Source organism: Dama dama, chromosome 11 (assembly GCF_033118175.1).
Source record: "Dama dama isolate Ldn47 chromosome 11, ASM3311817v1, whole genome shotgun sequence".
NCBI lineage: Eukaryota > Metazoa > Chordata > Mammalia > Artiodactyla > Cervidae > Dama > Dama dama.
In genome coordinates this window covers 60,473,382-60,489,117 of record NC_083691.1, presented here as the reverse complement: position 1 = coordinate 60,489,117, position 15,736 = coordinate 60,473,382, and the positions used below count along the sequence as shown (strand labels likewise).

The following is a 15,736-nucleotide window of genomic DNA, read 5'->3' as shown; positions in this document are numbered from 1 at the left end:
TGCGAAGAGCTGTCTCATTGGAAAAGACTCGGATGCTGGGAAAGATTGAGGGCAAAAGGAGAAGTGGGTGGCAGAGGATGACGTGGTTAGAGATTATCACTGACTCAGTGGACATAATTTGAGCAAACTCTGGGAGATAGTGGAGGACAGAGGTGCCTGGTATACTGCAATCCATGGGGTTGCAGAGTCTTAGTGACTTAGCGACTGAACAGTACTCTTAATATTTCAGTCTTCTTCTCTCTTCTTTCCTTTCTTTCTTTTCTCCCTCCTTCCCTTCCATCCTTCCCTTCCTTCTACCCTCCTTTCATTCCTTCCTTCCTTCTTTTATTTCTTTAATTGAGATATAATTTGACATATAACATTGTATAGATTTAAGATTTATAAGTGTATAAAGTTATACATTTCTGTATTGCTGCATGATCACTCTTGTAGCATTAGCTAACACCTATTTCATATCATATAATTACTGTCTTTCTTTTTTGTGATGAAAATTAAGATCGTGTCTCTTAGAAATTTTGAAGTCTATAATAAATATCATTGTGCATAATGACTATGCCATACATTAGGTCTCCAGGACTAATTTATCTACTAGTTGCTAATAGGTACATTTAAACTACATGTCCACAGCTCTCTCACCCCTCAGCCCCTGGTAACCAGCATTCTATTCTGCTTTTATGAGTTCAACTTTTTAAGATTCCATATATTATTGATATCATACATTATTTGTCTTTCTCTGACTGATTTATTTAATTTAGCATAATGTCTTTGAAGTCCATCCATGTTATAAATGGCAGGATCTCCTTTTTTTTAATGGCTGAATAATATTGTAATATATATCACATTTTTTTAATCTATTCATCTGTTGATAGGTTGTTTCTATATCTTGGTTACTGTGAATAATGCTGCCATAAATATGGGAATGCAGGTATCTCTGTAAGATGATGATTTCATCTCCTTCTGTTTCCTTGATCATCTCAATAGATGCAGAAAAAACATTTTACAAAATACAGCTTTCCTTAATGATAAACCCTAAACAAATTGAGTATAAAAGGAAGATATCTCAGTATGGGCTTCCTGGGTGTAAAAGAACCTGCCTGCCAATGCAGGCAATGCCTGAGACAGGGTTCGATCCCTGGGTCGGGAAGATCACCTGGAGGAGGTCACGGCAACCCTTTCCAGTATTCTTGCCTGAAGAATCCCATGGACAGAGGAACCTGGCAGGCAACAGTCCATAGGTTCACAAAAAGTCAGACATGACTGAAGCAACTTAGCACACATGCATGCACTCAGTTTAATGAAGCCAGTATATGACAGGCCCAAAGCTAACACACTAATTGGTGAAAGACCGAAAGTTTTTTGTTCACATATGAAACCTCCACCCATTTTACTCACCTCTTTACATTTTGATGTCACAGTTTACCTCTTTTTAATAGTGTATTCTTTAACAGATTATATGGCAACCCACTCCAGTACTCTTGCCTGGGAAATCCCATGGATGGAGGAGCCTGGTAGGCTGCGGTCCATGGGGTCGCGAGGAGTCGGACACAACTGAGCGACTTCACTTTCACTTTTCACTTTCATGCACTGGAGAAGGAAATGGCAACCCACTCCAGTATTCTTGCCTGGAGAATCCCAGGGATGGAGGAGCCTGGTGGGCTGCCGTCTATGGGGTCGCACAGAGTTGGACACGACTAAAGCGACTTAGCAGCAGCAGCAGCAGCAGCACTGTTATAGTTATTAATACTCTTTTCCTTTAACCTTTAAACCAAAGTTAAGTGGTTAACAAACCATGCTAATACAGAATTAGGGTTTTCAAAATCTGAAACTGTATTTACAGTATATTTACCTTTGCCGGTGTGTTTTATACTTTAATATATTTTCATGTCACCAGTGGCTTCCCTCATGGCTCAGATGGTAAAGAATCCGCCTGCCGTGTGGGAGATCTGGGTTTGATACCTGGGTTGGGAAGATCCTCTGGAGGAGGGCATGACAACCCACTCCAGTATTCTTGCCTGGAGAATCTTCATGGGCAGAGGAGCCTGGCAGACTACAGTCCATGGGGTCATAAAGAGTCAGACACAACTGAGTGACTAACCATAGCACAGCACAGCACCAATTAGCATATTTTCTCCTTGATATCTGAAGGATAACTTTGCCAGATAAAATATTCTTGGCTGGCCTTCTTACTTTCAACAATTTGAATATATCATTCTGTGCTCTCCTGACCTATATAGCATTTCTGCCAATGAATCTTCTGATAGCCTAATGAGGGTTCATTTGCAAGTTTACTATCTTTTTTCGTCTAGCTTTTTAAGGATTCTCTCTTTTTCTTTGATTTTTGAGAATTTCATTATAATGGGTTCTTGGTAGTCTTTTGCATTGAGTTAGTAGGATGACTTATTAGTTTCATAAACTTGGATTATCTATGTCTCTCCTTATATTTGTGAAGTACTTAGCTAGTGTTTCTTTAAATAAACTTTCTGCCCTTCATTTCTCCTTTTGGAACTCCAGTTATGCTAGATATTTGTATGTTTGATTGAATCCCATAGATTATGCACACGTTCTTCCCACTTTTTCATTCTTTTCTCTCTATTCACCTCTGATTGGGTTATTTCAAAATCACTGTCTTCCTGGTTGCTAGTCTTTGATCTACCCTGCTGCAGATTCTCTCTATTGCATTTTTATTTTAATCAACAAATCTTCAGTTTTGGAATTTCCGTTTGGGTCTTTTTTATGGTTTTTAGCTTTTTGCAGAATTTCTCATTTTGTGCATGCATTTTCCCCCTGGTTTCATTGAATCGTCTTCTGTGTTTCTTGTAGTCTGTAGTTTCCTCAAAACAGCTATTTTTAATTCCTTATTGGCTCAATTATAATTTTTTTTTCTGCTTTTGAGCTCAGTTATTGATGGATTATTATCTTTTGGTGATGTGTTTTCTTGATTCTTCCTTTCTTGTATCAGACACTTCCTCAAATCTTCACTAGTTGCCTTCAGATAGGGTATATACTGTTTGTTAATCCTGTTCTATCTGGGGTTCTCTCTGACCTCGTATTTATACACCTGCTTTGCACTTCTTGCTCCCTCATGTGGCAGAATTCATAAGCTTTTATGTCTTCTGTGGTTCTTAGAACTCACATGGCTGGCTGCTAGAAACCTCTCCTGTTTTCCAGAAAGTAGAGCTATAGCTCAAGTTTGTGTTTTCTCTTTTGCCAACAGATCCTGGCCTGTTTTTGTCATAGCTCTCCTTTTACTATCCTCACTCCTGCTACGAGTCTCTGCTCACAGAAGCCACCCTAGAGTGAGGGGAGGTATGGTTTTAGTTCTTGGGACATTGAGGGTGAGATCCCGCTAGTGGGGAGATCCTTGGCTGAGCTAGTGGGGAGATCCTTGGCTGAGCCTCCCAGAGGCTCCTAAGTGGACTTCCTGCTGAAGCTCTGAGCACAGACAGCAGGACCCATGACCCTTTAGTGCCTTTTGATGTTCTTATTTAGCCTTTCCTGATCTCTCCCCTGCCTCCCAGTAATGGAGGTTCCCGCTTCCAGTACTCTTACTGTTGCTGGAGAGAAGTGGATTTCTTGTGTGCAGCATCTAGTACAGCTGGGGCAGCCGTGCACTCACTGCATCCCCTTTTCACCTGTGGAGAGGTCATCATGAGATAGCTCCGTCTCTTATTGTGTCAGCTTGTGGGGAGGGGCAGAGCCGATCAAGCTCCTCTTTGCCTCTCTGCTACAGTCAGACTCGTATGTGTGTGTGTGTGTGTTCCCTCCAGTGGTGTGCTCTGATCACCTCCATAGGGCTGGAATTTTACAAATTCTCCCTCATCTGTGGGTATTTGCCCAAGTCAGAAATCTCCAGGTTTTCCCCAGTTATGGCTGGGAGTTGTTGAGGCAGGTTTGCTCACTCTGCTGATTCTGCAAACCAAACCAAGGATTTATCTATTACCAGATGAACAGGTAGGTGAGGCTTCTCCCTGGTCCCTTGGTTTATGTTGATAGATCATGCTGTGCCCACAGAGGCACTCTTGTTTGTGTTTGTTTAAAAAGAAGGGACAAAAAGTAGACTTACACTACCAGGACTTGATGTCACTCCTTTTTCATTATATTATACTGTTTGTTGGCTACTCTTACGTTGACTCTTCGTGTTTTCTATTTTCTTCTCTATTCTTTTCTTCATAAAAATACCTATAATTTGTATCTATTTTATACATGTCACTATCATTTCAGTGGGGATTTCAGAGAGAAGGAGGGATCATAAACACATGGGTTCAATATGCTGTGTTCAAACTGATAGAACCTTTTTTAGGTAGAATTTGAAATGTATAAACCTCAGAATGCCTAAGCCCTTTGATGCAAAGTTCTGTTTCTAGATTAATTAACCTGTAGAAATAATTTTGCTGCTGCTGCTGCTGCTAGGTCGCTTCAGTTGTGTCTGACTCTGTGCGACCCCATAGACGGCAGCCCACCAGGCTCCCCCGTCCCTGGGATTCTCCAGACAAGAACACTGGAGTGGGTAGAAATAATTCTACATGTACATAAAGAGATGTGTACAAGGACACAAAGATATGACTCTAGCATTGATCATAACAGTGAAAAACTGGAAACTGTTTATATGTTATCAACAACGAAAAGGTTAAATAAACTTTGATGTCTATACTACAGAAAAATATGCAACAGTAAAAAAAAGTGCTATTGGTATATGTTGAAACCTCTCTAATAAATATTTTTAAGTTTGAAAAGCAAATATAAATAATATATAATCCCACTTATATTCTCTAAAAACACACAAATACAGGGTTTTGAACACATCATACAGGGATCATCACTGGGCACACTAAGTATATTGCTCATCAGCAGAATGTTTATTTCTTTCTCTCACCAAGGAAGGGCTTAAATTACTCCCCCACAAATTAACCTAATGAGGTCATTCAAAAATGCCCACACTGACTTTCAATCTATGATTGAAAAGATAAGTTATCTATTGCTGCACAGTAAATTACAGATCTTCCTTAACTTACCCATTGTAAATTGAAAATATCATAAGTCAAGATGCATTTACTTAAAAAAATTATTTTATATTGGACTATATTTACAATGTTCTGTTAGTTGCAGGTGTACAACAAAGTGATTCAGCTGAAAACATACATATATCTGTTCATTTTACAATTCTTTTCCCATTGAGGTTATTACAGAATATTGACCAGATTTCCCTATGCTATACCGTAGGTCCTTGTTGGTTATCTATTTAAAATACAGTATTTTGTGTGTCTCAGTCCCACAGTCCCAGTTTATCCCTCTCCTCTACCTTTCCCCTTTGATAATAGTTTTTTCTAAGTCTGTGAGTCAGTTTCTGTTTGGTAAATTTTTAGGTAGGAAGTTAGGCATGAGCGACTGAGGGGTGGCCCAGCTGAAAAAGATTCAAGCTGATATCTAAACCCCACCTTAGTTGCTTTACAGACAAGCAGGAGATAAGAGAATTCAGAACCGCTAAACCAGTTTTACAACAAATGTTAAAAGAACTTCTCTAGGCAGGAAACACAAGAGAAGGAAAAGACCTACCTACAGAAAATAGACTCAAAGCAATTAAGAAAATAGGAATAGGATCATACATATTAATAATGACCTTAAATGTAATGTATTAAATGCACCAACCAAAAGACATAGACTTGCTGAGGTGGATACAGAAACAAGATGCATATATATGTCATCCAGAAGAGCCCACCTCAGACCTAGGGACATCTACAGACTGAAAGGGGGTGGGAGAAGGTATTCCATGCAAGATGAAGTAGCAATACTCATATCACACAAAATAGACTTAAAACAAAGACTATTATAAGAGACAAAGAAGGACACTACATAATGATCAAGGGTTTAATCCAAGAAGATATAACAATTATAAATATATATACACCCAACATAGAAGCACCCCAATATGTAAGGCAAATACTAACAAACATAAAGGGAGAAATTGACAGTAACACAATAATAGTGTGGGACTCTAGTACCCTATTTTCATCAGTGGACAGATCATCTGAACAGAAAATTAATAAGGAAACACAGATCTTAAATGACACTTTAGACAAGTTGGACTTTACTGATATTTATAGAACATTCTACCCAAAAGCAGCAGACTACTCAAGTGCACACAGAACGTTGTCCATGATTGACTACATGCTGTGCTGCAAGGCAAGCATGGTAAATTTAAGAAAATCGAAATTATATCAAGCATCTTTTCTGATCACAACACAATGTGATTAGAAATAAACTATAAGACAAAACCTCTGAAAAACCCAAACACATGGCAACTAAATAATATACTACTCAATAACCATTGGATCACTGATGAAATCAAAGAGGAAATAAAAAATACTTAGAGACAAATGAAAACACAATGGTCTAAAACTTATGGAATTCAGCAGAAAGCAGGTCTAAATGGGAAGTTTATAGCAATACAATTTCATCTCAAGAAACAAGAGAAACCTGGAATAAAAACTGTCAGCCCACACATGCCTAAATGAGTATGTAAAAGCCTCTCTTGAAAACCCCTGTGCCTCCTCATTCTGGCACCGGTGCCTCTCTTGGCTTGGCCCACCTCTCCCTTGAGGTGTTCTTATAAGATCTCAGATTCTTCTTAGTGTTCTTAAGAAGAACTGAGGTCCCACAAGGGGGGGTCCTCTTCAATTCTCCCTGTATCTGCTAATAAAAATAGGCTCATTTGTATCATTTTTTGGGGTTCTGTATATAAACAGTATCATATGATATTTGCCTGTCTCTGTATGACTTACTTCACTTAGTATGATAATCTCCAGGTGCATCCATGTTGTTGCAAATGACACTTCATTCTTTTTAATGATTGAATAATATTCCTGTGTGTGTGTGTGTGTGTGTGTATATATATATATATATATGTATGTATGTATGTATGTATGTATGTATATCCATTCATCTGTCAATGGAGATTAAGTTGCTTCTATGTTTTGGCTATTGTAAACAGTGCTGCAATGAATATTGGGTTGCATATATCCTTTCAAACCATGATTTTCTCCAGATATATGCTTGGGAGTGGGATAGCTAGTTCATATGGTAGCTCTGTTTTTAGTTTTTAAAAGAACCTCCATACTGTTCTCTATAGTAATTGTACCAATTTACAGTCCCACCAACAGTGTGAGAGGTTTCCCTTTTTTCTACGCCCTTTCCACCAATTATTGTTTGTAGACTTTATGATGGCCAGTAGTCAAAGCTATGATTTTTCCAGTAGTCATGTACGGATGTGAGAGTTGGACCATGAAGAAGGCTGTTGTTGTTCGATCGCTCAGTCATGTCTGACTGTTTACAAACCCATGGACTGCAGCACGATGCTAGGCTTCCCTGTCCTTCACCATCTCTCGGAACTTGCTCAGACTTATGTCCATTGAGTCATGATGGGTCCATTATGATGCAGTCGTAAGGTCAATGATGCCATTCAACCATGTCATCCTCTGTTGCCTCCTTCTCTTACCCTCAATCTTTCCCAGGATCAGGGTCATTTCCAATGAAACAGCTCTTCATATCAGATGGCCAAAGTATGGGAGCTTCAGCTTCAAGCTTCGGCATCAGTCCTTTCAATGAATATTCAGGGTTGATATCCTTTAGGATTGACTGGTATGATCACCTTGCTGTTCAAGGGACTCTCAAGAGTCTTCTCCAGCACTGCAATTCAAAACCATCAATTCTTCAGCACTCGGTCATCTTTATGACGTACATGACTATTGTACATATCACATCTGTACATGACTAGTGGAAAACCATAGCTTTGACCATTCAGATCTTTGTTGGCAAAGTGATGACTATTTTTTAATACACTGTCTAGATTTGTCAGAGCTTTTCTTCCAAGGAGCAAGTGTCTTAATTTCATGGATGCAATCACCATCCACAGTGATTTTGGAGCCCAAGAAAATAAAGTCTCTCACTGTTCCTATTGTTTCCCCATCTATTTACCATGAAGTGATGGGACTGGATGCCATGATCTTTGTTTTTTGAATGTTGAGTTTTAAACCAGCTTTTTCACTCACCTTGTTCACCTTCATTAAAGAGGCTATTTAGTTCTTCACTTTCTGCCATTAGTGTGGTGTCATCTGCATATCTGAGGCTATGGATATTACTCCTGGCAATCTCAATTCCAGCCTGTGATTTATCAAGCCCAGCATTTCATATGATGTACCCTGCACATAAGTTAAATAAGTAGGGTGATATACAGCCTTGACATACTCCTTTCCCAATTTGGAACCAGTCCATTGTTCCATGTCCGGTTCTAACTGTTGCTTCTTGACCTGTGTACAGATTTCTCAGGAGGCAGGTAAGGTGGTCTGGTATTCCCATCTCTTTCAGAATTTTCCACAGTGTGTTGTGATCCACACAGCCAAACGCTTTAGCGTAGTCAATGAAGCAAAAGTAGGTGTTTTCTGGAATTCTCTTGCTTTTTCTATGATGCAATGGATGTTGGCAATTTGATCTCTGGTTTCTCAGCCTTTTCTAAATCCAGCTTGTACATCTGGAAATTCTCAGTTCAAGTACTGTTGAAGCCTAGCAGGAAGGATTTTGAGGATTACCTTGCTAGCATGTGAAATGAGCACAGTGGTGCCCTTTTTTGGGATTGGGATGAAAACTTTTCCAGTCCTGTGATCACTGTTGAGTTTTCCAAATTTGCTGGCTTATTGAGTGCAGCGCTTTCACAGCATCATCTTTTTGGATTTGAAAAAGCTCAGCTGAAATTCCATCACCTCCACTAGCTTTGTTCATAGTAATGCTTCCTAAGGTCCACTTGACTTTGCAGTCCAGGATGTCTGGCTCTAGGTGAGTGACCACACCATCACAGTTATCTATGTTATTAAGATCTTTCTTGTACAGGTCTTCTATATATTCTTGCCACTTCTTAATTTCTTCTGCTAGATCCTTACTGTTTCTGTCCTTATTGTGCCCATCTTTGCATGAAATGTTCCCTTGGTATCTCTAATTTTCTTGAAGAGATCTCCAGTCTTTCCCATTCTATTGTTTTCCTCTATTTTTTGTGCATTGTTTACTTAAGAAGGCTCTCATCTCTCTTTGCTATTATTTGGAATTTCATTCAGATGGGTATATCTTTCCCTTTCTTTGCTTTTCACATCTTTTCTTTTCTCAGACAAACATTTTGCCTTCTTGCATTTCTTTTCCTTTGGGATGGTTTTGGTCACCGCCTCCTGTGCATTGTTATGAACCTCTGTCCATAGTTCTTCAGGCCTTCTGTGTATCAGATCCAATTCCTTTAATCTATTTGTCACTTCCACTGTATAATCATAGGGGGTTTGATTTAGGTCATACTTGGATGGCCTATTCATTTTCCCTGCTGTCTTCAATTTAAGCCTGAATTTAGCAATAAGGAGTTAATGATCTGAGCCACAGTCAGCTCCTGATCTTGTCTTTGCTGGCTGTATAGAGCTTCTCCATCTTCTGCTGTAAAGAATATAATCAATGTGATTATGGTATTGACGATCTAGTGATGTTCATGTGCAGAGTCATCTCTTGTGTTATTGAAAGAGGGTGTCTGCCATGACCAGTACATTCTCTTGGCAAAATTCTGTTAGCCTTTGCCCTGCTTCATTTTGTATACCAAGGCCAAACTTGTCTCGGAGTAACAACTCCAGGTACCTCTTGACTTCCTACTTTTGCATTCCAATCCCTTACGATGAAAAGCACATCTTATTTTGGTGTTAGTTCTAGAAAGTCTTGTAGGTCTTCATAGACCCATTCAACTTCAGCTTCTTCAGCATCAGTGGTTGGGGCATAACTTGAATTACTATGATGTTGAATGGTTTGCCTTGGAAATGAACTGAGATCCTTCTGTCATTTTTGAAATTTCACCCAAGCACTGTATTTCAGACTCTTGTTGACTATGAGGGCTACTCCACTTCTTCTAAGGGATTCTTGCCTATGGTAGTAGATATAATGGTCATCTGAATTAAATTCTCCCATTCATCCATGTTAGTTCACTCATTCCTAAAATGTTGACGTTCACTCTTGCCATCAGAATTCCAATTGTGGTGCTAGAGAAGACTCCTGAGAGTCTCTTGGACTGCAAGGAGATAAAATCAGTCAATCCTAAAGGAAATCAACCCTGAATACTCATTGGAAGAATTGATGCTGAAGCTGAGGCTCCAGAGCTTTGGCCACCTGATGTGAGGAGCCAACTGATTGTAAAAGACCCTGATGTTGGGAAAGATTGAAGGCAAAAGGAGAGGGAGGCAGCAGAAAATGAGATGGTTAGATAGCATCATTGATTCAGTGAACATGAGTTTGAGCAAACTCTAGGAGATAGTGAAGGACAGAGGAGCCTGGCATGCTGCAGTCCACGGAGTTGTAAAGAAATGGACATGACTTTGCAGCTGAAGAGCAAAACTCTGACTGGATGAGGTGATATCTCACTGCAGTTTTGATTTGCATTTCTCTAATAATTAGTGGTATTGAGCATCTTTTCATGTGCCTCTTGGCCATCTGTATGTCTTCTTTGGAAAAATGTCTGTTTAGGTCTTCTGCCCATTTGTTGTTTTCTTTTATATTGAAAAAAAAAAAGGCATTTAATACACCTAACCCTTGGAACATCATAGTATAGCCTAACCTACCTCAAATATGTTTATAACACTTACATTAATCTGTAGTTGGGCAAAATCATCTTACATGAAGCCTATTTTATAATTAGAATCTCATATAATTTATTGACTACTGTATTGAAAGGGGAATACCAAATGGCTGTCTAGCTTCAGAATGGCTGTGACTGATCACGTGGCTGACTGGGAGCACAGCTTGCAACTACTCCCCAGCATGAGGAGAGAGTATTATACCCTATATTGCTTGCAGAAGGAAAGATTAAAATGCAAAACTAGAAGTACAGTTGCTACTTAAATGCATATTGCTTTCACTCCATTGTGAAGTTAAAAAATTGTTAAGTCCAGCCATTGTAATTCAGGGACACTCTGTGTCTCAAAACAACAAGTATTTATTTTCTCTCAGTTTCTGTAAGTCAGGAATCTGGGATTTGCGTAGCTGGGTTCTCTGTTCAAGAGGTTCCACAAATTTGCTGCAAGACCAGGGTTGTGGCCACCTCAAGGATCCAGCGGGAGATGATTCACTTTAAAATTTTATGTCCCAGTAAAATAACATGACTTATTACAAATGTGATATCAATAAGTATAGAATACTGACAACATATAACTAAGCAAAAGAAAATTTAGAGGACATATATGCATATTCATACACATCCAGGCTCACTTACATGGCTGTTGGTGCAGTCCAGTTCTTTGAAGGTTGTTGGTCAGAGGCCACCCTTAGTTCCTCCCTATGTGGGCCTCTCTGGTACAGCTCACAGCATAGGAACTGACTGCTTCAGAGCAAATGGGTAAGAAAGAGAGAGCATGAGTAGTTGGAAGTCAGTCTTAGGTTACCTAATCTCAAGTCATCCATCACTTTTGTTAGGTCCAGCCCTTGGGGGGAAGGTCTTATGTAACAGTATGACTACCTAGAGGTAAGGATCATCTCTGAAGTTGCCTACAACTACAGTTAAAAGATAATTCAAGGAGTTTCAGGAGAAAATTCAGAAACAAAGATTTGTGTAATATAAGCAAATGGCTTCTTAAGCACAGTTACTTGCTTATAGTAGATGCTAAACAATATTTTTTTCATTTTTTAACTTCTCATTTTGAAATAATTTCAAAGTTAAAGCTGCAAGAATAGTGAAAGAATTCCATACAGTCTTTATCCACACTATTTGTTGAAAATTATATTTGAATACATTATGCGATTTGTCACATGAGAAGGCATTATTTGTAGCCATCAAAGCTTTGGGGCCTGGTGAGAGGGGTCCATCCTGTGCTGAAGTCATATTTGCTCTCTTAGTATATAGTTCTCATCTTTCAAATGGTCTCTTTTTCTTCCTTCTCCAACAGAAAATCCCGAGGGAGCAGCTCTGTACTTTGTCTCTGGTGTGTGTGTTGGACTGGTCCTCACCCTAGCTGCCTTGGTGATGAGGAGCTCTTGCCACACAGACTGCTGTCAGCGTTCCCAGAAGCTTCTGAAGGACCAAGAAAGCAGCAGCAACAGCAGCGATAGCGAGGATGGCAGCTTGGATGCAGCATCTGACATCTCAGTCAGGAGACATCGGCGCTTTGAGAGGACTTTGAACAAGAATGTCTTCACCTCAGTGGAGGAGCTGGAGCGAGCCCAGCGGCTGGAGGAGCGGGAGCGTATCATCAGGGAGATTTGGATGAATGGCCAGCCCGAGGCTCCCGGCACTAGGAGCCTGAACCGCTACTACTAGGGGCCGGAGCAGGAACCCATAGCCCACTGTTTAGCTGCCTGGGAGAGAAAGGGCCCCGCAGAGACAGTGGGCACTGAGAGTTGAATGCAGTTCTGCTAATGTTATGGTGGCAGAGATAAGCAGGACACTGTCATTTTTTAAACAGTAAGACAGATTTGTCCCTTTTGGCTACATGGAGAAGTAGAAAAACCAAGTCGTTTTATCAACCTTTCTAGATCTTGGAATGGTGCTGAAAACCCTCTCCAGCAATGTGGATGGAGATTAGAGGAATGGGACTTGTGGTGTGGTTTCTCTTGATTTCTGAGGATCTCAGAAGTTTCTGCAGACTTCATTGCTATGTTTTATTTCTATAGAAAAGGAAATATTATTATAGCAAGAGGGCTAGGGAGAGCAGGGTTACCTTAACTTAGTAAATACAACTTAAATGACTGCTTGCCATGGAGGTGATTTTGATCCAGGTAGCATGATCCATGCTTATTATTTAAGGCCTATTTTCAAATCTTGTATTGTAATTGCAACCTCTTCCATTTTAAATGGCACCTCAGGGATTAAAATCCTGTTTTTTATTACAGTTACCACTTCACTCATGAAAATGAATAATGTATTATAGGAGATGTGTCAGTGAACTAGAAAAATGTCAATAACCTCAAAGGATGAAGGGTTTTATTTTAAATAGCTTCTAAGGACTCTATTAACGTGCATTTAATGCTGTATGCATTTGAAAATGCTGCAGCAGAACAAAAGCCGTGTCTCCCCCCTTTTGGAGAAAAGAAAACTTTATGACTCTAGATAATCATGACTTTAAACATTTTGTTAAAAAAATAAAAACCATGTTTGGATTTATAGTAAGAGAATGGGAATGGGAGGTGAGGAATAAAGCCAAAATCAGGTTGGGATAAAAAAATAAAAGTTACATAAAATATTTTTTGCTTCATGTTTTGTTTCTGTGGTTACACTTACTTTAAACAGCAGCCCTTTTATAGGTGGGTATGATCTTTTGCCTGATCCTTCAAATAACTGGAGAATTTTGAGAAACAGAGAAACCAGAAAGTGGAGAAATGACACCCAGGAGCTTGTTATTTTATGTATGTTTCTAAGTTGATTTAGGACTAGAAGACTTACCAAAGGCTAGAAATAATAGGGTGTCCTCATATGGAGAGGGGAAGTTGGTAAGGAAGGGAGGAAAGGCTGAACCACATTTAGAAATGGGTTACAGAGGAGGATGCAGCAGGAATAATGTTAGTTCTGTGTGACTGTCAGATCCCTTTTCTTGCCATGTAGTAGATTCCTTAGTCTGTCTGGATACTCCAGAGCCTTCCTACTAGATTCCTCCTGTTCATTGGCTTTGTCATCATACCTGAGAGGCTGGTTGGGAGACTTTCTCTGCTGGACTCTCTATTAATGATACTTTGGCAACCCACTCTCTGTGATAGGGGCCTGGAAGTCTGCCTTAAGGACTGAGAAGTTACAAATACATGTTTCCCAAGGGAGCAATAGTTTGCTTGAAACCCTCAGTGGCTGGCTTGATTATACCTTTTTGAGTGACCTCATTGGCAATTGCCCAAAATCTTGTTAAATCAAGCATCGCTGAATCTGGTTTCAGCCCCTTGCCAACAAGTACAGGAATCATATCATTTCCCCTGAGCATTACATTAATATCATCTATACTGGTCTCTGCCTCTTTTTTAATTTTTAAATTTATTTTATAAATTAATTTTTATTGGGGTGTAGTTGCTTTACAATGTTGTGTTAGTATCTGGCTGTACAGAAACATGAATCAGTCATACATATATCTACTCTTTTTCAATTTCCTTCCCATTTAGGCTACCACAGAATATTGAGTAAGAGTTCCCTGTGCTATACAGTAGGTTTTAATTAGTAATGTATATATTTCAGTCCCAATCTCCCAATTTATCCCACCCTGTCCCTTCCCCTCTTGGTAACCATAAGTTCTCTACATTTGTGACTCTATTTCTACTTTGCAAATAAGCTCATCTCTCCCATTTTCTAGATTTCACATGTAAGTGTTACTATACAACATTTGTTTGTCTCTTTCTGATTTCACTCTGTATGACAGTCTCTAGGTTCATCCACATCTCCACAAATGGTACTATTTTGTTCCTTTTCATGGCTGAGTAATATTCCGTTGTTTATTTGTACCATGTCTTCTTTCTCCATTCCTCTTTCGGTTGACATTGAGGTTGCTTCCATGTCCTGGCTATTGTAAATCATTCTGCAATGAACATCAGGATGCATGCATCCTTTTGAATTATGGTTTTCTTAGGATATATGCCTAGAAATGGGATTGCTAGGTCATATGGTAGCTCTGTGTTTTTTTTTTTAAGATACCTCCATACTGTTCTCCACAGTGGCTGTGTCAATTTACATTTCCGTCAACAGTTGTGGGATGGTTCCCTTTCCTCCATACCCTTTCCAGCATTTATTGTTTGTAGAATTTTTAATGATGGCCATTCTAGCTGGTGTGAGGTGATACCTCATTGCAGTTTTGATTTGCATTATCCAATAATTTAGTGATGTTGAGTTTGTTTTCATGTGTTTGTTGGCCATCTGTATTTTTTTCTTTGGAGAAATATTTTGGTCTTGTCCATGTAGGTCCGTGACCGCTTTTTGACTGGGTGGTTTGTTGTTTTGATATTGAGCTGAATGAGCTGTTTGTATATTTTGGAGATTAATCCCTAGATGGCTGTGTCATTTGCAAATATTTTCTCCCATTCTGAGGGTTATCATCTTGTTTATGATTTCCTTTGCTGTGCGAAAGCTTTTAAGTTTAATTAGGTCCCATTTGCTTGTTTTTGTTTTTATTTTATTTTCATTACTGTAGGTGGTGGATCAGAAAAGATCCCATTATCACTTATATCAAAGAGAGTTCTGTCTATATATTCCTCTAAGAGCTTTATAGTATCTGGTCTAACATTTAGGTCTTCAATTTGTGTGTGGTGGTAAAGACTGTTCATTTTTTAACATGTAGCTGCCCAGTTTTCCCAGCATCATTTATTGACGAGACTGTCTTTCCTCTGTTGTATAGTCTTGACTCCTGTGTTATAGATTAATGGATCATAGGTGCATGGGTTCCTTTCTGGCCTTTCAATCCTGTTCCATTGAGTTATATTTCTATTTTTGTACAAGTACCATACTGTTTTGATGAGCTGTAGCTTTGTCGCATAGGCTAAATTCAGGAAGCCTGATTCTTCAAACTCCGTTTATCTTTCTCAAGATTGCTTTGACTATTCAGAATCTTTCGTGTTTCCATACTATTTGTAAAAATTTTTGTTCTAATTCTGTGAATATTGCCATTGGTTATTTGACAAAAATTGCATTGAATCTGTAGATTACTTTGGGTAGTATAGTGATTTTGACAGTATTGATTCTTCCACTTCAAGAATATGGTACCGCTCT

The 15,736-nt window shown here is 39.2% G+C and overlaps 1 protein-coding gene across 1 annotated transcript in view; it reads left to right on the top strand.

Moving 5' to 3' along the window:
- EVA1A (eva-1 homolog A, regulator of programmed cell death) overlaps positions 1-13,239 on the top strand; it is a 73,501-nt gene extending 60,262 nt beyond the window's left edge. The window contains exon 3 of the mRNA XM_061156117.1: positions 11,949-13,239. Within this exon, the coding sequence (XP_061012100.1) occupies positions 11,949-12,319 (371 nt within the window). The 3' untranslated portion in view covers positions 12,320-13,239. The remainder of the gene's footprint in view (positions 1-11,948) is intronic.
- Positions 13,240-15,736: the final 2,497 nt, after the last annotated feature.